Source organism: Clupea harengus, chromosome 12 (assembly GCF_900700415.2).
Source record: "Clupea harengus chromosome 12, Ch_v2.0.2, whole genome shotgun sequence".
NCBI classification, from domain to species: domain Eukaryota; kingdom Metazoa; phylum Chordata; class Actinopteri; order Clupeiformes; family Clupeidae; genus Clupea; species Clupea harengus.
Genome location: NC_045163.1, coordinates 3643176 through 3666310, shown reverse-complemented (window position 1 = coordinate 3666310; position 23135 = coordinate 3643176). Strand labels below are relative to the sequence as shown.

At 43.1% G+C, this 23135-nt stretch overlaps 1 protein-coding gene and 1 long non-coding RNA gene across 2 annotated transcripts; one reads left to right on the top strand and one right to left on the bottom strand.

Annotated features, from left to right (window-relative positions):
• Positions 1–48: 48 nt before the first annotated feature.
• LOC116222897 lies at positions 49–2176 on the bottom strand. The gene is made up of 4 exons (XR_004164817.2): positions 825–2176; positions 584–743; positions 464–496; positions 49–107 (listed from the first exon to the last, which is right to left on the bottom strand). It is a non-coding gene; the product is annotated as an uncharacterized LOC116222897 (long non-coding RNA).
• A 16842-nt stretch (positions 2177–19018) lies between these two features.
• Positions 19019–22548, top strand: zgc:103482 (uncharacterized protein LOC450001 homolog). The gene is made up of 8 exons (XM_012817116.3): positions 19019–19465; positions 19895–19988; positions 20158–20328; positions 20443–20514; positions 21474–21554; positions 21649–21814; positions 21986–22213; positions 22320–22548. The coding sequence occupies exons 1-8, from the start codon at positions 19195–19197 to the stop codon at positions 22362–22364; spliced, it is 1128 nt and encodes a 375-aa protein (XP_012672570.2). The 5' UTR covers positions 19019–19194; the 3' UTR covers positions 22365–22548.
• The last annotated feature ends 587 nt before the right edge of the window (positions 22549–23135 follow it).

The window sequence follows — 23135 nt, the reverse complement described above, 5'->3', positions numbered from 1 at the left end:
TAAATTAAATTAAATTAAATTAAATTAAATGTTCAATGTTGGAATTCCGCTTCCACTTCCTCCTCTTCTTCCTCCTCCTCCTCGTCCACGGGCGGACGTGTCAGCATCTACATAAAGAAGACGACGACATCAATCCTTCAGACCTTCAATCAGAATCCACTTAAAAAGGTAAGAATTATAGACTCGTAGAGAGAAGACTGTGTAGTGTATTAACTTGTATCATCAGCAAATACTTAAGCATAGTAGGCTACGTCCATAGGCTATATGCCAGCAACTAGCGAGCAAACTTCAGTTAGCTAGAGAAGCTAAGTTGGAAATTTCATCAGTCCAACAAGTAATTTCCATTAGGTCTACGTTACACTCAATTATTGCGTGTTTTTGATATATTTATTTATTGTTGAATGTGTTGAGAAGCCCACGTGCTGGCCCAGGGTGTGTGCGATGCAGTCCGCCATGCACCCACCTTTTATTTTTGGATAGGCCTTCAGACATGCCCCTATAAGAATGGCAACAGTGGTAAGGATTAATTAGGCTGAGTGAAAACACTGATGGGTTTCTGTAAATATCACTTACGCATACTTACTTATCAATGCCTGGTTTATGGGCAGCGCCTAAAATGTCAGTTTCCCCTTCCTCCCCTTGTTGCTGTAGTGGCCCCACAGTTCATTGCTGCTGTTCTTTCTCAGCATTCTCCTCACTCTGTCTCCGAGGCTCACCCCAGCCTGCCGACTCAAGTACTGAATCTGTAAAAATCAAAAGATCTGTCAGGAGAATGCCAAATCACAAAATATCAGGAAAGAAAATGTTGAATGAATCGCTCTCACAATCTTTTTCTTAAATGTGGCATCTGTCTGGAGTCTGTGGCACGACTGTCCCAACACCTCCAGGGTCTCCAGTGGCCGCTCCAATAGGTCTTCCACCTCATCTGCCACTGGCCTGTTGCCCCCGGTAGCCTTCCAGCTGTCAAGGTCATCCAGTCCCCTTGGCTTGTGGCCAAAAAAATTGCGCTTCTCAGGGCCCCCAGACGTGTGTTAACCAGTGCAATTTGTGCTCTAGACATTCTGACCTCAGTCTTTCCCCTTTTCCACAGGAGCAGCAGCTTCCCCATGACGCCTAGGCAGCACTGGTGCATATAATCAGCTGGGGATGATGGACCATATCGATCAGCAGGCTGCAGAATGAAGATATGCGCTCCGCATGGTGGTGTTCGGGCTGCCAACACTCCCTGAATGACTGATTGGTCCTCAAGGTGAGACTGTCCATCTCTGGGAAGAGCATTCTTCCATCCCAGGCCCCCTTCTGATTACATTTGTCGCAACCGTAATACCCTGAAAACAGCTTCACGCATCTCACCATGGCCTTAGCAGGGGCATCACAGGTTAAACAAAGTTCTACCTTTAGGGATCTGCCCATCCATTCCAGACCATCCTGCATTAGTTCAGATAGTTGTGTTGTTATTCCACTTATAAAGGTGAAGTCCTTGGGTTTTAGATGAGGCAATGGAGAGGGAGCGGGGGAAATAGATTTGGGTGTCAAAATGATGGAGCAAAGAATTGGCCAGAGGGATTTGTTTGAATATTTGAAAAGGGGCAAGCCGTCAAGCTGTGTTGAGGGAGATGTTTACTGATCGAAGATCTTTTGTTGTGTCCGGGACATATTAATTAAGATGACGTTTGAGCTGGTCCGCAACATCGTATTGTATGGTCTCAACACCTCCTATCATTTCCATTTTAAATGTTCTTTTTGTTTCCAGTAGTGTTCTGGCAGTAGAGGGGAGCTCCTTGTGGCCCTGCCGTCTCAGCACTTTTAGTAGAGCGTCCAGTGCATTGTGAGTGACACCAAAGTTACAGGCCCACTCTTGACAATTCTTCTTTTAGTGTAGGTTCAACCAGCTCAACTTCTGATTCTGTTGCTACTGGACCACGCTCATAAACGGAGGTGTTTGGTTCATTTGATTCATTTTTCTCTGATGTGGTGGGTTACTGCTGGTTGACCCCCTTTTCTTTTCTGTGCTCTTGACACCCTTGCCCACATTTTGTTGAAATGCCTCTTTCTTTCACGGTTTGAAATGTATTGTATTCAGTGCCGCCGCTCCCATAACGCGCACTACGCGCTGTGCGTAGGGCACCAACTCCTGTGGGGGCACCAAAAAATAGGCAATAATAGTTATAATAATTATAATGCCGATATTATTTCATATAGAAATATTAGGCACCGTTTAGGCATGTATATCACAAAACAGGCTGAACAAGAGATATATTTAATTGCTCAAAAAAAGTTACGCTGGTGCCCCCCCCCCCCAAAAAAAAAAAACACTCAACTTCCCAAGCTGTGGGTGCCATAGACATGGTGCCCTTTCCTATCTCAGTGGCCTGACGAACTTTGACAGTAGGATAGGTCAACTTTTCGAAAATGGCCTCAAAAAGACAACAGGAGTCAGGGGCAGACAAAAGAAAGAAACTGCGAGATGATGCCCGTGCATCACTTCCAGGTAAGTCCATGTGTAATTATTGTTAAATACGGGAAATGTGGTGCTAATTTAATGGTTAGCCTATGCATACACCTCGAACTATCTGACGTTATTGCTAATGTTAGCACACTCAAATATGGTATAACTTAGGTGCAAGTAGGGTTGCCAACCGTCCCGAATTGTCCGGGACATCCCGAAATATTATGGGTGATTTTGATTTGTCCCGTTAGGGACAGCTCCAGTCCCGTATTCCAATCACAGCCTTTTTATTTGTATCCGTGAAAAGAGAAAAATATAACAGTTAAGTGTAATCTGTGCCCTGGAGACAAGCGCCTCTCAACTGCACTTGACTCCACAAGCATTTGTTACGCCAACACGAACAGGTGAAAGTTGTAGCGAGAGATCATCATGCCTCGACTGAAGGACAGACTTCCCCAACTCAAATAGAGTATCTTAAATCACGATTAAATAGGAAGCTTGCACATTGACTACTAGTTGTTTTCATATTTCATATCAGCATTCTTTACACATAATGAACTGGTGTTAATATGTGTGAATATGAACTCATGAATATGAACTCGTTCATACGAAGTGTCAAAGGCACCAATTATAATTGTAGAAGTTAAATCGAGGAGACTATAACATTAGCTAGATAACTAGCTATTGTCGTGTCTAAAATATACACACACGCGGTCCCATTTAAGCAGGAGTCGAACAGCAGATGGTGAATTCTTCAAGCAGGGTTTAATGCAGATCTTAAACCACAATAAGAGAAAGTCCTAGGAATATTTCTGTCTGCCTAAAGTCTCGCGCTGCCATTTAAACCTCTTCTGACACTCCCACTTCAGCCTTGACTGGCCGAACCTATGTCCAATCACATCCTTAACCCCTAACCTGACTCCATCCAATCAGAAAGCTTAAAATGTGTATCATGACCCATCCTCTACCCGGTGGGCCAAACCCCTTTTCTAACATCGTGTTTTAGAGTGTATCTGATCATCAAACTAATTAAATGAATTATCTGACCTTCCTTCTGAATCATATTAAAATATCCCACACTATCATTTCATGCAAACGGAAATCTTCCATTTAAATCGTTTGTTATTAAAAGTTGCCTTAGCTAACCATAGCCTTAGCTAGATAACCATAGCAATCAGGAATCACAACTTTAGCTGCAAAGTTATGGATCTGACAAGAGGTAAATAGCGCCCCCCCTTGACCCATCTAAAACAATGTTAAAACTGTGGCCAGGCAGTGAACTGCAACCAGTCTGAGTTACATAGGAAGTTGAGGCCCTGTTCGAAATGGGTTAAAATGCTACGAATGATGTTTTGACTCTGATTCTGATCGGAGCGCGGGCCAAAGAAAAATCGAGCGTGGGCCCCAAATTGGGCAGCCTTGGTCTAATGCTATTTCAAGAAAACAACATGAAATTTGAGAGAAACTTGTAATAATTGCCATGACTATTACTATGAACAATACATCCAAGCAAGTACAGTAGTGGTTTGCCAAAATTACACTGAAATTAATAGGTTTATGGTATGGCTAATGAAACCTTGCGATTTCCATTATTGCTGGTCAGCTGTTGGTGTGCACGCACACCTGGAAGAATTTTTAGACACTTTGATATGAACAAGAGAAGGAGAGAGGTGAGAACTCATTCACACCTTTCTCAGGTAATTTCACTTAACAGTATATTCAACCAAAAACTCTTAAGATGAGATTCATTGGATTATGGATTATTGTCAATCATTATTAACTCTGATCCTTAATTCAGATTTTTCAAGTTCCAACATGATTTGTTTAGAACATCCAATGGTATGTAGGCTTCTGTTACCTTGTTTTTGTGCCGTGGGTGCTTCTCGGTCCCCCCTGGCACTTCTCTTCGTCTTCTGAGCTGTAAGAAATGGTCTTTAGAAGCTGGGCCATCATAATTTATGATAGAATTGACGCTGAAAAAATACGCCTTTAACTTAAATGAATTCAAAAGTAACCTGTCTTCGGTGCCGGAGCTTACCTCTTCTGACCTGCAGATAAGTAACAGATATTTACATGAATTGCACATGTATGGTTCAGTAAAACAATAATGCTGTTTTAAAATCTCTATTTCCTAACAACATTTATTTTATATTCACTTGCCTGTTGTTGTGGTGGTAGAGGAGGATGATGATGGGGTGGCTGCAGGGGGTGAGGAGGAGGAGGAGGCACTGGCTGGGACGGTGGAGAGTGGAGCTGTGGTGATGGGTGGAGCAGGTGCGGTGGCAGGGGGGTGCTCCCTCTTTGCTGCTGCTATATCCTCTTTGATGAGGTGGCTCTTGTGGCCGTTTAATGTAAGGAGCAGAGGGCGCTCCTTGTTGGCATGTGCAATAAAATAGCCAAAACACTTGAGGAACAGCTCCCCGTCAATGTACCCTGCAGGCGACTTGCCATACAGGGCACCTGGAGGTCCTCCTTGGGTTAAGGGGCCTCCGGGGAATGTTTCTTATAGATTATGAAAGAAGGAACATCCTACCCAACCGCATTTAGGCAGGCCAGTACTGACAGGTGGTCTCTTGTCCCCTGGGCCTGCTGGTACACCTGAGCAGCGCCCAGGGGTGCCAGTACTTTGCACCTGCCCTGCTCAATGCTGAATCCTGTTTCATCACAGTTGTAAATTTGATGAGGTTTGTCCTTCAGCCCAAGTTCCTCCAAAGTGGTGGTGAGAAGCCAAAAGTACCTCTCCACCATCCATTTCCACCCAAAGATGGCCCTCTGGCGGTCCATGCTGTCTGGCGTCCTCATGGACAGTTCAGCCAAGTTTTCTGTTGGAGAATTGGAGAACCTAAACATTTATTCAGGCTCACAGAATTGAAAAGTGAAGATTGAATTGTTGAAAAAGTTAATAATTTCCAGATTACTATTATTTATATATTTGTATATTTGTATATTTTGCCAAAACAACAGGGAGCCACTGGAGATAGGAGATTGAGGAGGAGATTGAGCTAATTGAATTTCAGAACTTTTCAGTACTTTTGCTAATTGAATTTCAGATCTTCCGGTTCATCTCCCGTCGAGGCAGGGCGTAGAGTACACCAACCCCCAGGGAGATTTTGCCCTTACGCTCCATCTGCATGGTCCAAAGGCATATGAGATACTCTGCATATTCACCTGCCACATCCTAGTTCATTACAAAGGTATTCTTCATGATGTTTACACTGAATTACATTAAGCACTACAGACAATATAGGGATGCTTGGGTTAGTGGTTAAATGGCTACGTGGTTAAATGTCTACTTTTTAATTATACAAGGTGGCTGAGCTCTCTTGATGCCAGACCTGGTCTCAATAAAATGATGTTGGACATGCTGAAAAGACGGCGTCAGGAAGATGAGGTCAAATACGGATGTGTCACTCTGATGCTGGATGCCATGTCCATCAAAAAACACGTTCAACATGATCCTCAGACACAAACAATGTTTGGATATGTGGACATGGGGGATCGATTGAATGAGACTGACTAGCTTCTGAGGTTCTTGTGTTTATGGTGGTTGGGCTTCAAGGTTATTGGAAAGCTCCAATTGCATATTATTTGACCAAGTCCCTCACACCAGAATCACAGAAAGTGTTAGTAGAACATGCATTAGAAGAGCTGCATCATCATCAGATAAGGGTGGTGTGCATGACGATGGATGTGCTCCCAACTTGGGTGCGATCTAAAAGCAGACCCCTGTGAGCCCTTGAAGACCCATTTCCCACATCCAGTAACCCATGACAATGTTTTTGTTATGATGGACGCTTGCCACATGCTGAAGCTGACACGCAATATGTTGCAGGTACATGCTCATTTTTGGCTGTTCTGCTTTTTATACATTTTTATTGTATTTACATAATTGTGCAGACTATGGTGCTTTACAGTTGACGTGTGCAGTGGAAAAAAAGTATCTGATTCTGCAGGCATACGGCCCAATTAGAAGCATAACTGGCAGTATCAATTGGAAGTACATAGTTCAGCTGAACAATCAATGTCCAAAAGAAAAGTGGACTACATGCTGCCAACCGAGTCACAGATAAGCATGTGAACTTTGCTAATCAGAAGATGAAGGTATGTTTGCATGATGATTTATGTATAGAGGGCCGCAATAGCAATGGGCTCTAGGGCTTTATTGTGTTTTTATACTTTTTGATGATGTTTGTATCTTGTAGAGCTAATGTGCTCTTCATGTCTCCTTCTAAGCTCATTCAAGGTCTCCCTGGCTGCTCAGACTTTGAGTAACTCTGTGGCAGTGGCACTCCGCACCTTGCAGGACGTGGGCTATGCAGAGTTCAAAGATTGTGAGGCTACTTCAGAATGAATTAAGGTAATGCACCTAGAGATTTGCATCATTGACCAAAAGCATTTCCCAACATTCTACTGTTCTTACCAACATTTGAGTGATTCATTGCTTTAACACATTTAACCCTTTAACACCCACCCTCCCTTTGTAGTTGATCTGTTGGTCAGCTACCCCAAAACGAGGGTGGTTGTTAAATGTGAATGCCACCAAGATTAACCCGTTAGGAGGAGGAGGAGATCTTCCATCCCCGTTTGCTGACATTCCTGCCCTAGTACATGACCACAGCTACCTTCCCGTCCGCTTCGATGGTCTTGTGGACAACGCTCTCGTGTACATTTCAGGTAAAGGCTGACTGAAAGTCGATTTTGACTATAACTGATAGAGCCAATAGTCAGATCTGTGGGAAAACAATCTGACGATAGTCCAAAAAAAGAAATGTCCCCTTAATTTCCCCATGCTTATTAATTATTATTATTATAAGTTATGATATTACTATACTAACTCAAATTTCAGGATTTGTTGTGCGACGGGCTCTGAAGAAGCGGTCCTGTGATGTCTGCCGTGCCAGCCTGGTGACAGACGCTGCATCTGCCATCAAGGACCAGAGCTACCACCTGCTGTCTCTAAAAAACAATGGAGACCTGGTGATTCCATCAGAGGGCACAGTGAGGGTCATCAGGGCAGCAGAGTGGGTCATTCGCCAGGCATCATCAGGTTTCAGACGATCACAGCCCATCAAACTGCTAGAGGTCATGTACATTGTACGGAAGAGGATCGGGTCAGAGGATGTGTTTGTGCTCGGGGAGCACATCGGCGACACGCAGTATGGCATAGACAGCCACCACCATACGCTGCTAACATTAGTTGTGTCCCTGTTTTTTAAGCTAAGGCTACACCACATCGCTAAAATGACTACACTTAGCTTACAGAGCAACAACATGCAACAGAAGCTGAATAAAACAGTCCTTTTCAAAGGGCATTAGCCCAATGTTACGACCCTGTTGGGTCTCTCTGTGGGCCTGCCCATTTTTGCTGCGTCTCTCTCTCTCTCTCTCTCTCTCTGCAGGGCGGGAGTTCTCAGGTGCGCGCAATTGGAGGTTGATTGACGGGCCTAGAAAAGGCCTGCCTAGTCTGTGCTCGAGGCTGCTTCTCTCCCCCAAGCGTTTTGACTTTTGGTTTGGTTTTACAGGACTGATCTTTGCTCCACACTTTTGGTGCTTATTTTATTATATTAGTAATATTCCTATTATAAAAGTATACATATATCTCATGTTGCCATTCTGTATGCTGAGTTTTAGTAGCCCTTATATTGATTTAACATAAATACCTTGTGCATGTGTGTTGTTATTGCACCTATCTGTTCTGTATGAAATGCAAACCCATGGTTATAATTATAATTATTCATAAGTATGCAGTGTCATAAATACATCTCTGTACAGGGTGGGGATTTCAACATGCAGCATTTCTTGATGTATATTTGTAAAGGGAAATCTTGTACCTATTTTAGAACATTATTCTATTGTTTTAACATAACATAAATATTCATAACTACATCTCTGACAAACCAAACCATTTAAAAATCGGTTGAAAATTGAGCAAGTTATGGTTATTTAAAAAGTACATGTACCACTACCAACACAATGTTATGGGTGAGCGAGCTGACTGTGGCAAGATGACCACCATGTGCGGACGTTCAACTCCGTTGGCCGGCAACACGGATGAGACATCTAGCCTTTATATATATCTATGACGTCAACCACCTTCTCAGTGACGTGAATCTTACCGTATGGACGCATTAGATCCACTTGTAGTGGAAACGCTGCATATCCCAAAAACAAGTAAGGGATGGGATGCTTCCAGGTAGATCCGCAGGTGGAGGAAGATCAAGGGTTCCCTGGAGAAGTCCCTGCCCAAACTGACTGGCCTGAAACCCCCCCCCCGTCGCTCTGCCTCCCATAGGCACCAACGTCCAGCATTGTGAAGCGGTATTGGGCATTGCACACTCCCATCAACACTACGGAGTGCGTTCCTCTATAATTAAAGTATTCGCTGCCAGAGGATGGAGGTGCTATGATTAGGACGTGTTTCCCGTCAATGCAGCCGACACAGTTGGGGAAGTTACAGTTCTTCTGATGTGGTCAAGCTGCCAGGGTATCTGACCCTGTATTGATGAAAAAAAATTCTTGAGGTCATCCCTGGTGGCAACGGCAGCTTGGGATGCACTCGCGTTCGACAGACGCCCAATACCCATGAGGTTATTGTCCCCACAACCACCCGTCTCTACTCCCCTGGCTGGATCTCCTGAGAGACTGACACTGTGTCAATGAAGTTAGAAGGAATATATCTGTCAGATGAGAGAGCACAAGTCAGAAATTGATACAAAGTTTCAAAAGCTAGACAACTCCAAAAAAAGTAAAGGTTTTAGAGCTTAGAAACCTTCATAGTGTATATATAAACTTGCGTATTCCGGTCATTTTGAGACCAAATTCAAGTGTCTACGACCTTCAGAAGCTGAAATACAGATGGGCTGGACGCGCGCTAAAACGGCGTGGCAAAATCTCGATGTTCGCTCAGGTTACAGTACACGACAGCACCCTAGTTTTGTTCCTCATGGTAAAATTAGCCAGAATCTGTTGAGAAAAGTCATGCCGCTCATACTTCATACTCAACCTATGGCCTGCTACTGGAGTATTTCTGAAAACTCATTTACAGGGCTACACATTCGTGTTCACAAAATGGCGATACCTCCGTGTGGCCAGGCTAACGTGCGCGGGTTTCACTCAAACGCAACAAGCCATCAGAAAACGTATCATACAGTAAGCTACATAGTTGTTTACAACCCAAACTCATTCCTAACATCTAATACAGACACTTGAAAGCTGAAACTATCGAAAATATTTCACAATTACCTGAAATGGGGATAAATAATCACAAAGTGATTCAGTGGTGTTTCCTCATCATTGGATTTTACTGGAATGAAGAAAATACCGAGATCTCCCCTTAACTAGTGGGCAGAGACTAAAGCAATCGATCCTCAGATCACGGATCAAGGGTGATCAAGGCAGAAAAGCTAGATAAATGATGACATTATCAGAAATAGAATATGAGCTGAATGAATTAAATCTCTAAGGCACGTTAAGACCATTTGAACATTAATGCTTTTGTAAACCTTCTTAACACATCTTCCTATGGATTCTCAAAAAGCCAACTGCATTTTTAACATGTAACACTTGCAAGGTCAATCTTGTCGCGAGTCCAGCGTTATATTGGCCCAGGCTGGTAAAACAGTCCAATTCAAAGTGGTTTGCGCACTCAAAAGGGTGTAGGGATTTGTGCTGATCTGTGCAGCTGGCAACAGAGCATCTTGTGTACTGAATTAGCTTCATGCTGCTAGCTAGCTTATCCAAGCATATCAGAGGCTTGCAAGAACAAAATGGCATGCGTTCGCAAATGCAGTATCTATAATGTGGGTGGGGGGCGGTCCAAGGCCATGTAGTGAGATGTCCTCCATTCTAGTGACAAGATAGTACCTAGGAAGATCATTAGCGCTTACTCAAGCATATCCTTTTAGACATAGAGAAATCATCAACTTAAAGTAGCAGTTAAGTAGTTCACTCATCAGGATTCTTGAATTAGGATCAGATGCGGATCAGATATGGCCCAGATGTAGCTCAGATATGGCCCAGATGTAGCTCAGATGTGGCCCAGATGTAGCTCCGATATGGCCCAGATGTAGCTCAGATATGGCCCAGATCCTTAAGTACCGCAATGCATTTATTGCAGAGTAAACGCATCGGTTTAATACTTGTTACGGATGGTAACGTAAACAAATACTTGGCAGTCCATTCATGTTTAAATTGTCGAGTTTTGTCATCGATTCGACATCTTTTCGTCTTTGACAGAGACATTTTCACGCTCTAAAACGCGCAAATACCAAAGTGTAGTCCAGCTTGACACCAAGGATTCTACACTGATAATGAAAGATTCTGAAGCGCTACGTGCTAGTAATCGTAGCAGTAAATCGCCGCTGCAGATTTTATTTATCATAGCGTACACATGGCAACAAAACTTGGCTGCTGGTGAGCCACATACTTTTTTTAATAGTTCCATAGTTCCCTACACCACTCTAGGCTGTGGTCGATAGTTCCCTACACCACTCTAGGCTGTGGCATATAGTTCCCTGCACCACTCTAAGCTGTGGTCGATAGTTCCCTGCACCACTCTAGGCTGTGGCATATAGTTCCCTGCACCACTCGTAGCTGTGGCATATAGTTCCCTGCACCATTTCAGCATGCAAAGGCAGTGGTAGTATCACCTTTCTCTCCTGATCTTTAGAGGACAAGGAGTGGTCTTGCATTTCAGTCTTGTCCTAATTCCAACTATGACTTGGAACATCTTTTATGCTTAAATCTTGAAGAAGGCTCTCACAAACCTCAAACCACTACATCACTGTTATTGAGTTCACTCAGGCTGCCCTTGCAGCTGGCAGGACCTCTGGCTTCCTCAAGCCAATATCTGTTGTAAAACAGGCTTCCTCCCTGGTGCGTGTTTAAAACTCTTTGACCTTGCCCGTGACCCTGCACTGTGAGGTGCTCTTTGGCACAATGCAAGCCCTGGATATCAGCCTTAAAGGGAAACTTCATGATATTTCAACACAGACCCTAATTTTAGATATTTTTGGGTCCAAACTTTTACTAAGGACAATTAATAATCAAAATCGTTTTAGTATTGAGTTGAATGCTATAACTGGCAATAGCAAAATGGCTATACAATGTATACTGACAGGCTCATAATGTAATTGGAAGTGCCTGACTACAGTGTCTGGACAGAGATAGACCTCAGAGATATTGTGTGTTTACCTCAATAACTGGATGACCTCATAACTGTAATGACCATTTCTACAGTTGAGCTACCTGCACTGAGCACAATGTTGTATTTCCACCAACAACATTACAATACAATACAGTTATAATAAACGTAAGATACACAATCGGAAAAACACTATGTAGACCTTATTTAAGTATATATATTTTTTCAGAACCTTTCACAACCGGAGACCCCAGCACCACATCCTCTCCAGTGGGTACCTCCGCCAACACTCCACCTCCTGCGCCAATTCATCCCCTGGTGGCAGGAGGGTTGATACAGCCAGACCTGGCGGAGGTCCTGACCCGGGTCCAAACTAAAAGGAAGACCTTCTGACGATTCTGCAGGAGAGGGAGGACTGTACCAGGGTGGCAGCGGAACAGAGGGACCAGAGGGCCACTACCAAGAGGACAAAGACCCTCGTCAGAGCCTCCAGGAGCAGCACCAGCCACCGCAGGCCACGCACTGGCTCTAGGCCCTCAGCCCCACCCATCAGCACAGCTCCACTCTCCATAGTCCCAGTCAGTGCTTCCTCCTCCTCTTCACCCCCTGCAGCCTCCTCATCACCTCCCTCCTCCACCACAACAAAAGGCAAATGAATATAAAATAAATTCAATTACAATTTTTTTGTCATTGCTGTTTTACTGATCCATAAATGTGGAATTAATGAAAATGAACGTTACTTATCTGCAGGTCAGAAGAGGATTGCACCGAAGACAGATTACTTTTTAATTAATTTCAGTTAAAGTCTTATCTTTTCAGCGTCAATTATTTCCATACATTATAGTGGTCTTGCTTTTAAAGACCATCTCCTGCGAGCAGTGGGACCCATATTTGCAGGAGGAGTTTGAGTGTATTCGTTGCCGGAAGGATAAGGGCTTGCATCATGTCCTCGGTGGAGCCTTGATTTTTTTTTATTTTCTTATTTCCTCCCAGAGAGGAAGAGGAGGACCTGGTGCTTTGAGTTTTCTGTCCCCTCTGTGAAGATCCTGCAGTGTGTTGGTCATTGTTTACTGGGAAGAAACAGATATTAGAACATTCACTTGTCCATAAAAAGTTGTTTATGTTCATGTTCATTGTTCATGTGTTCAAACCTGCTGCTGAAAAACCATGTCAAGAAGACCCATCCAGGAATGAATGCTATACTTTAGCAGACACAGTATTGCACTCAGTAATAAAAAAATAAATAAAGAGCATACATTTTGTGTGAGTAAGTGTGTGCGCCCATGTGTATGTGTAATGGAGACAGAGAAGATCAAGGCCTTATCCTAAGTGAACATATTGAGTTTCCTTACTCATGACAGGTTTACCACTGAGTAAATCAGTTGGTGTACTGCTACAAACTGAGGGTGAACTTCAAAACCAGACAAAGCCTCCAGTACCTTCCAAGGCCTTAAAGGCCAATAACACAGATGCAAGCGAAAGCCTATGGCCATGTCTTGTTTGCTGGTCAACGTTTACTGAGGTGGAACAGCTGAGAGAGCATCAACGTATTCACAAGAGTGATCATTCCAGTGTCGTTGGTATGGGCGTTTTTGAATCTAAGCAGCTGCTGAAAGACTATACAGATGAAAAACGATCCTAGCCCAGTTCACAGCATCTAAAGGCATCCTCTATATGCAACAGCTTGGGTAGACCTGAGCAATTACAGGCTAACTGATCTGAATTCCCTGTGTGATAGGTGGGAAATGCCTTAGGTGCTAAGATCACAGTATGCAAGAATTTGCCAATTTTGAGGTATGTTTTATAGGCAACTAGTTTTGGGGTAATTTTCAAATTCATTGTTAAGGACAGATAAACGTAAAATCAGAGGTGTAAAAAGTACTGAAATGTTGTACTCAAGTAAAAGTACAATTACTTTGATGAAATTTTACTTAAGTACAAGTAAAATTACCCATCTAAAAATCTACTCAAGTAAAAGTAAAAAGTAGTTCATTTAAAATGTACTTTAAGTAAAAGTTACTTAGTTACTTTCAACAACTTGATGGGGGCCGCTCCTATATAGTGCAAAAAAGGACAAGGGGTCATAAATCCAATACAAAAACTAGTTATTTTTTATTAAAGGAGAATCTTTAGAAATATAAGTGCAATGACATTAAACATGTCAAACATTAAACATGTCAACACAACATTTAAGAACTTTTGGGAGGACATGTCAAGACATGACAGCTAAAATAAAAAGTTAAAATACCGCTGCCCCACTTAAACTTTGGTTACTTTACTTGTGTCCACCTTTAGAGCATTAGTCTACAAACTTCTTGTTGAGTTTGAGCAGCAGCTGATTTTCAAGATGAGCTTTGCATTGAACAGCAATCCAGCACAGCTGAAGAGTCGCTCGCAGGCGGCCGAGGCAGGTAGGACAGTATTGAGTTTCAGGGACAGTTTTTTGATATTCTGAAAGGCGTTCAGCAGATCCATATTGACTGAGACACAGGCTAGGTACCCTTCTAACTCCCCTGTACCCTCTGACCTTCTGGACTTCATTGAGGAAAATAAATCATCTTCATCTGATGAATGTTGTCCAACTTGCTCCAGCCTCCAACATCCGGTCAAGGTGTTGTCTGACATAGACTAGACCTGTAGAATGACAAACAACATTTCTGACAATTAAGTATTGAGCTGCCATCAAGATTCAAGAGTGCATCATAACACAGAAATAGCTATAAATAGCTACTTGAGATGACAGACCTACAGTATACAGAATTATAGCATTATTTTCTATTTCTACATGCATCACAATTCATAATCCTCAATTCTTGCTAACCGGGACCCCTTAGCATGAACATGAAAGACGTGCACGTTGCAAAGCCACCACTTATCGTTATCAATATCTGACTAAACATCGTGATAAATTGCAGATAAAGACATACACATTGACTTGTCCAACTGTCTGAAAACGATGGTGTGCGCATTCACATTGTTCTGTTCCAAGGCATGGGAGGCAGCCAAATGATTAGCCTTATATCAGTTTATGTGGTGTATTTCATTGCTGATGACTGATCTGCAGTTTTGAACACAATATGAGAGACTGAACATAATAATTCTATGACCTGAAACGAATGGAAGACAGGAATGGTATTATTAGTCTATTGGATGACCGCTGTCGACGTTAGCATACTCAGGTCGGTTGCAAGTGCTAGCCAAAATTAGGCTACTACCTACTAGTGCCATGAAACGCATATTTTGCTTAATGGAGCAAAGCTAACTAAATGACAAAAACGCTGTCTGAACTACTAATGGAAAGGGACAAATACTGTACTTACCAACACATGCTTGCGCAGATTTGAAGATGAATTTGTATAAGCAGAAAGTTCTGACTGACGGATTAGGCACAGTTTACACAGCATATAGCTGTTGCCTCTTTTACGTTGGATGGCAAACTGCTTGCTGAGATGTGGCCACGGGTTTTCTTCATCTTCTTTAATTTCAACTGGCGGAAAGTTCGGTGCTTCAGCTTGTTGGTGGTCCGCAGCTTGTTGGTAGTCCGCACTAACATCTTCCTCCATATCTATCTCTCGTGACTCGGCACCGTACTGGCGCCTTGCATCGACTCCATCATCCACTCTATGCAGCATCCACCACTGCAGTGAGCATTGTGGTGCGCGATTCCTGCCTTGAACTATGTTTTTTTTTTTTACTCAGTAACGGATGTAATTTCCAATGTAGCGAAGTACAATACTTCAGTCAAAATCTACTTAAGTAAAAGTAAAATTACCGATTTAAAAAACTACTTAAAAATTACAAAGTACACAAAAAAACTACTCAATTACAGTAACGTGAGTAAAAGTAATTCGTTACTTTACACCTCTGCGTAAAATGACACCTGTAATTCCCACTAGCCGCACAAGTTATGTACTGTACAGTTCTGTGGTCTCTGCATCCTAGCCAACTGTCCAGTCCAGTCTCTTTTTCTGCTGCAATTCCTTCCTGAAGAAACATCATAGGTAAGTCCGTAACAAGGGCAGCCAGGTGCGGAAAACATTTTCACCAACCAAAAAACCTTAAGAAGCACTGTTTGGCCCATGAGGGGAAATCGTTCTTTCACTTTGTGCTGTGTAGATGCAGCTTCAGTCTGGCCTGTAAACTAACGCCATGGCATCACCCATAGGGGTCAGAAGGTCTGGCAAGCTCTTTCAGCTGTGATGTGGGTGGCAAGGGCTTTGTCAGCTTAGTCTACCTGAAACGGCACTGGTACAGACACATGCCCAGACGGCCATTTTTTTTGTGAGGTCTGCGACACCAGTCTGCCAAAGCATATGAGTTTGCACACTGGAAAGCCTTGCTCTACTGAGACCTGCAAGTTCACTTGCCGCGACTGTAACAGGAGGTACCTGCTCAAAGCCTCACTGCATCCACCAGCTTGTTTAAACAAATGAAAGGCTCTACAGTTGCTGTATCTGTGGGAAATGGCTGGCCTATGCTGGTGCAATGAGTACACACATGCGCAGCCACAAAGGAAAAAGGCCATACAGTTGCAAAGCCTATGGCAAGCGCTTCAGCCAGGCTGCACACCTAAAGAACCACCAGGGCGTGCACAAGGTCCTTCAGGTCTTATAGTGTGCCAGCTATGTAGAGAGAAATGTAGAGTGCATTAGTCCCTTAGACTTTACAAGTGTGAACATAAAGCCCTGATTGTGGCATTGTGCTGCTTCTCAAATGGTTTCTTTTACATAATATATTCTATTCATTAAATCTCAGAATTGGTTAGTTGCGTTTGTTTCTTTTGTTGCTGTTTCCATATAGCTACTGAGTTTTCAGGACAATACAGTGAAGATGTGGCATTTGTCAAACTAAAACTATTTATTTGCTTGCAAAAGTACAGTTATGCTATCAACCATTGTGCCCATGGTTGCACTGGCGTGTTCAGGGGGTGGCCTAGGGTGGCACGGGCCACCCCTGAAATCTGATTGGCCACCCCAAGTGCCACCCCAATATCTTAAAATATGATTGGCTATATGCCCAGTCATTTACGGTAACGTGTGACGTTGGTACGCTGCAAGAACTTTATACTATCTAACGTAGGCTAACGTGCTAATGTCAGACAGTTGGCTGACAGACGCCTCGCAAATCACATCAACTATTTTTGCTGGTTACAATAACGGTGTTATCGGATAGTACAGTGTCTTTTTCTCGGTAACTTTTGAAAAATCTAAGCGTGAAAACGCCGAAAAATTTAAATTGACTTAAAAGACATAGCCGTCAGGCGAGTTTGGTCCGGAGTTTAGCTGCTAAAGTTATCTTCTGTCCTGTCGTTTGAAGCAAACCTTTTAGCTCTGGCATTGGTCTCCCATTATGTATTTATCTATCACTTCACTGGATTGGAAGTCCATTTTCCAGGCTATCGCACGCCCCCTTCATTGAGGCAGAGGTTAGGTTTGCCTCCCCTATGTGCTTTTTCACTGTGGTTTTTATGACAGATCAGACAGACTAAATAGCTTCTTCACATACGTGAAATACATTACATTACATTACCTATTATATGGATACAAACGACATATAATAAAAGTGTCTACAAATATTTCAGTGATGACAAACAATGAGAAAGCAAAAGTCATGCGCTCAACCCAGTGTGTGAGGGATTGCACAATCTGAGATGAGGCGCAGCTCGTCGCTGCCTCACCTCGCGAGTCGCCTCTCTGTTTGAAAAGCACATGGTCAAATCCAGCGATTTTGATTATAAAAATGATCGGAATCATACAAAAAAATTAATTTAAGTAAAGATCAGTAGATACATATTAATATTGATTTTATCATTATTTGTTTTTTACTTTTCATGAGGTATGTGTATGACCCGTTTTCTACTGCCGGGCGCTTCACTGCAACTGAACAAACTTACCACTCTCCTATTTCAGTTTGGTTTTTAGAATGAGAGAATTTTAGGAGGATGCCATTACTGTGGCTCAACTAGGAGTCAGGTGCAAATGGGCCTTGTCCTGACAAGCTAGACTCAAAGAGTAATGTAAAGGGAAAAGAATATGTGTTCCCACTGTCACAGTTTTTCAAGAACACGGAGAAGCTAGGCCATGCCTGATGCAGCCTCTGTTGATTTTCTGTTCCTATAGTTGGCCCTTTTTTTTGGCTTAATACCTGATGGAGATCTGTGACGTAATGTGCTTTGGTGAAGTGGACTGGAGTGGGTGGTCGGGAGGGTATTGGGGTGGGTGGTTGGGTTGGCCTGTGCCTGTGCAACATTCAACACAGGAATGTTTATGATGAAACTGTTACCAGAGCACAAAATTGTTTACAACAAAGTTATTCATAGATCTAGCCTCATCATTTTGTTGTCAGTGCACCAGATTGATGCACTGCACTTTAAAATGTGCAAAATGTTCTTATATATAAAATATATTCCCCCGGGGAGCATGCCCCGGACCCTCCTAGGGGGTTCGCATCGTTGTCACCTTTTTCATCCCTGATGAGTTTGCACCCCTGGGCATACGATATGTCTGCGCAGGCGCTCCTGCTCACACTTCATGCCACCCCTGGTGCCACCCCTATCAAAAATGTCTGGACACGCCCCTGCATGGTTGCACTGAAGACACAACACAAAACAGACAAAACATTACCTTAAAGTGCTAGTAACACGCACACATTGTTGACTATGCATCCTCTTTTGAACTATCCCAACGTTTATCATTATCAAAATTGAGGAAGATAATTTTTGGACTGTTTGCTGCAAGAAAAGCCTGGCACAGACTGCTACTAGTAAGTAAGGATGAGATTAACATCTAAATGCATACTAGACCTTACCAGTGGTGTCCCAACAACATATTGGCCAGTTTATATTGAGGAGGACCTGCATATGTATATGAAAGTGATTAAAGCTGGATTCATTTGGCAGAACATAATAAGGGCCATGGCATGCATCATCACGTTTACACTCAATTGGCCAGTTTTAACATCAAAACAAAGCAATATCCACTCTTGGGGAATGTTATGTAGTCTGATTGAAACGTTGCTTTATGCAACAAAGTCCCATGAACCAAATTTAACGCTGGTAATTATTCGTGGCAATTATTAACTGCAAACGTAGGCTATACTGTTGTACAACTAAAATAAACAGCAGATTCAGTTCTCCCTGGTCGGTGCAGATCGCACAATGTGGTTGACGTTTTTATATTGAATGGCCTAGCATACATAATTTAAATGTAGTGATCTAATAAAACCTACGGTCATTTTATAAAAATGAAATATCCATTCAACCATTTTGTGGTATTTCTTAACACAACTACACCTTCATATCCACACTGGTTTTCCATAAAACATCCACACTTGATTGGATACGCTTAATCAGTTTTTCAACACCTCATAGAAGTTAAGTGGAATGATCAGGGCGGGGACTTCTGAAACAGATAAATTAAGCGCCATTTTGGAAGTAGGCACGTTTCGAATCAGTAACGTTAGTTTTACATCAGAAATCCTTGGCACGTCTGAACAGATATGCTTGCTCTTGTACCTTTCTGTTGTTGAAACTGGGCAGTTCGTGGTATCTTCAGCTGGTGATAGTGGTGCTCGCTACTGGTTGTTTAAAGTCTCAATACTTGCTATGAAGGAACTAGTTCAGGAGGAAGCACCCGACAGTGGGTATGGATGCTGTGTTGCGAATCGTTTTGGTCAACTTTTCGATGACGAATCAGACCCGTATGACATCCTTCACCAAGTGCAGGTGGAGAAGCCAAAGCCCAGGAAGAAAGATGATTCTAAGAAAGGGGTTGGGAAAGCGGTTAAGAAGGGGTCTCAAAGAGATCGTATGGTCGTTCTCCCAGTCGCCGGTGATGGAGAACAGGGCTCTAACGTTAGTGTGAAAACTTTACCAGGTAAGTTAACGTTAACGATGTGAGGATTTCTAGCTAACGCTAGCTAGACATGCTACCAGTTAACACATCTCAATTGCTAACTAACTGTTTTCTACGTCATTTTAAGTGTAACGTTATCGTTGCTATACTACTTCGGTTAGTTTTAGAAAACGTGCCACGTTATTGCTACACTATCTTTAACCTAATGACTCTAGGGTTCGAATCAGAATATGTCATTGATAGCGGGATAACTGTTCTACTAGCATGCCTCTCACAATTGAGCTTAAACGTTGCGCTGTACCTGCAAGCGAAAGCTGACGTTACTAACGTGGCTTATGGAATCATGTTTTACACAAAACCGACTGTGTACTCAACCTGTATTAATTACATAATGGAGTTATGTATGTTAATTTGTCCCTGGGATTGCCACACTTTGTGTGCTTTTTGCAGCCCAGAGACGCCCGGAGAAGGGCGAGAGACGAATCAACTTCGCAGACAGGAGGTTGAATGAAAACGAGTCTGATCTTGGCTTCTCTGTGGAGAGGTAAGTATGCGTCACAGGTTTTTTTTTTTTTTTGCGAATGCTGTTAAAACATGGATGGTTTTTGGCATCTCACTTTTGTTTAAACCCTTTGATGGTAGGCCTCATTTCAGTTAAAAATCAACACTACTAGAGAAGGTTGGTTGTGGCTGAATGACTATTTATTTTGCAGACCTGTTGAACTGGGAGAGAGGAGTGCAAGAGGACGCGGAGGAGGAGGAGGAGGAGGAGGAGGAAGGGGCCGTGGGGGAAGAGGAGCAGGTGCTGGTTATCCCCGGTCCACTGATGGCTTTGACCCTAGGGGCAAGAGGGAGTTTGAACGCCACAGTGGCAGTGATCGAACGTAAGGCTTCCCCCAGAATTTGCGTTGTCCATTTCAATTTTCTTTTTGCCCAAGGCCCTTCTGGTCTCTGAAGGCTGTTCTTCTCCATATTGAGGTACATTGGCCTTGTTTCAGGAGTGTCAGACCAGAGGAGAAAAGGGGAGGCAGCGGCCCTCGTAACTGGGGGTCCATGAGGGATCAGATGAGGTGAGTACTCAATACTGTCACAGTGGTTACCATTCATGCCTGAAATGGGGAAAGTACCGGAGGCATTGTAGTGCACATCTCTAGTTAGAACCTGTGTCATTTAGCTCTGTTCATCAAAAGGGGTGAAAATGGCTCACTCAATCTCCAAACGGCTCTTGTCTTCCTGTATAATGCTGTTCATTAGGCAAAAAGGAACTGCAGCTTAATGAGTATTGATTTTTAGACCAGTGTCTGATGCTTTGAATCTAAAATGCTGTTCTGATGAGGCTTTTGGATGGTAGCACTGGAGAGCAAAACAAAGAATGCACTAAACCAAGTACTTGGAATACCCACCAGGGCTGCATTTTGTACTCCAGTGCCACCATATTTTTTCCTTGGTCTATTTTGTCTTTTGAATTTAACCTTTATGGAGGTTTTGTGTATGTGTTTGTGTTTGTTTTTAAAGCAACAATTACCCTCTTTTTGAGGCCCATTTTACAGGCATCTAGTTTTGGCATCAAATCCATTGAAATTGTAAATAGTTGTGAAGGACACATGTGGTGATCCGACAAGCCATCCAGGGTATGCACTGAGCAGTTCTGAGTTGTAGCACATCCTGCAAAAAATGTAAAGCTTTCACAACACGACATTGCCAACTATATTGCTGGTAGACACCAGTTAGCAGGTTGGCAAGCTTTATATATGTGCCAGCTGGGCTCTTGGTGGTGTTTGTAAGGATTTTGAATGCCTTTTGAGTAGTTTGCTAGTTTCAAACCAAAGCCCTTTTTTTTTTTTTGGTATTGGGACCCTCTTGCAGTGAGTCAACTGTATCTGGTAGGCTGACTGTTCAGGCCAATGCCCATTGGCACCATCTGGGACGTGTCCGAACATGCGTCCAGTTTTTCCCAATAATGGTCATTACACACTAGATTTAGCTGAAGTCATGTTAACTGATCTTAAGTGTTTGATTTGTGATGTAGTGCCGTGGATGAACCACCCATTGAGGACATGGGACGTGGAGAGGAGGTTCCGGAGGCAGTTGAGGGCAATGCAGGAAACTGGTGAGTCCAGTAACATTTAATAACTAGCATTCAACATGGACATTGTAATAGTTTTGTTAATTAGTCCTCCATATGAACTGTTAATGTGCTGTAGCCCACCAGAGGGTGAGGAGGTGGTTGAGGTAGCTGTTGAGATGTCCTTGGATGAGTGGAAGAACCTGCAGAAACAAAGTCGCCCCAAGAACGAGTTCAACATTCGCAAAGCTGAGACTGCTGTACCCACCAAGGCAACCGTCATCCATAAGTCCAAATTGCTGGAGGTAATGGTTTTGTATACGCTGTTGAATGGGTAAATCTGTCATGAAATCAGGATGCTGAAAGTTCTATGTTGGATTCATGAGTCCTTGAAAGGTTTAAGCATGCATGCAGCGTGTGTATTGTAGTTGCATGTTCTCAGCGCTCCGACTGTTGTGTTAATCTGCTCTCGACAGGAGAACAGTGAGATAACTGAGCAGCTGGTGGACGAGGAGGGCTGTGTCATCCGTCGTCCTGCCAACGACATCACCTTTAAGATGGAGATCAACTTTGGCAGCCTGGCTCGACCCTCACGTGGGGGGCGAGGTGGACGTGGAGGGCGCGGTGGCCGTGGGGGCTCCGGGGCTTCCGGGGGCTCCAATGAAGGACATCCCCAAACCTCCCCCAACAAGTCCATGGAGGCGGTAGGTTGGCCATACTTTAAGTGCAGGTTGGCGGACAAGACATCTTGCTTCCACAAAGCTAATGACTACTTTTTTGTTTTTTTTCCCCTTCCAATCCCTCTTTCAGGTACCAAACCCAGATGACCCTGAAGATTTCCCTGCTCTAGGCTGAGGACCAGGAAATGTAGCCTCCTGTCTTGGCGCTGTGCCTTTTCTTTGGTGTGAACTCACAGGTTTTTGTTCTTATTGAGCTCACTGAGCTATGTGTTTTTCCAGATATGTGTTTGGATAAATAAGCTTGTGTTGATTAGCCTGAGAAGTTCACCTGTTTACAAATAAATAATGCATCGATGAAATTGTTTTTTTTGTGTTGTTTATTCAGCAGTGGAATCAAAACTGAAGGCAAAGGGTGGGTGGCATAACAATTAGAAGCTTTTCTGATTCGATATTGGCTTAACAATTGGTCAATTATCTTGACAGATTGCAGATTAATGCAATTTCTTCAGCTTTTGTCAGGGGATGTCTTTTACAAAACCAGCTGTCAGTGTCTGTTTGTGCCCACACACGTTTGTTCCTGGACTTAACATTGTTTTGCTCAAGCTACACAACTGGGGTCATCCTTTTAAATTTGGTTTATTCTAGCTAGTTCTGTTTGTAGCTCAATATTTTAAGAGTTGACTCCAAAACAGTTGCCATTGAAATGAATACGGTGTAAAGGGAGGTGAAACAAGTTCTCTTATGGACACAAGGGGGCACTCTAAGACTGGTAGGATTGCTACTCCCTTGCTATGTGTTCCTACTTTGGCTCCCCACTGATCGGAAAATGAAATTGATCTTTGTTTGCTAATGACTGCAGTGAAAGAGAAATTAAATCGACAGTAGGACCCGTGATCCCTGCAGCTTCCAGACAATTTGTAATCAAGCAAGGGGAAGCCATGGCCAA

Excerpts from the sequence above, each read along its gene's own strand:
- zgc:103482 (XM_012817116.3), top strand. The coding sequence starts at position 19,195 with ATGAAGGAACTAGTTCAGGAGGAAGCACCCGACAGTGGGTATGGATGC. Across the intron at positions 19,989-20,157 it reads CTTGGCTTCTCTGTGGAGAG|ACCTGTTGAACTGGGAGAGA; the intron begins GTAAGTATGCGT and ends TTTATTTTGCAG. Across the intron at positions 20,515-21,473 it reads TCCATGAGGGATCAGATGAG|TGCCGTGGATGAACCACCCA; the intron begins GTGAGTACTCAA and ends TTTGTGATGTAG.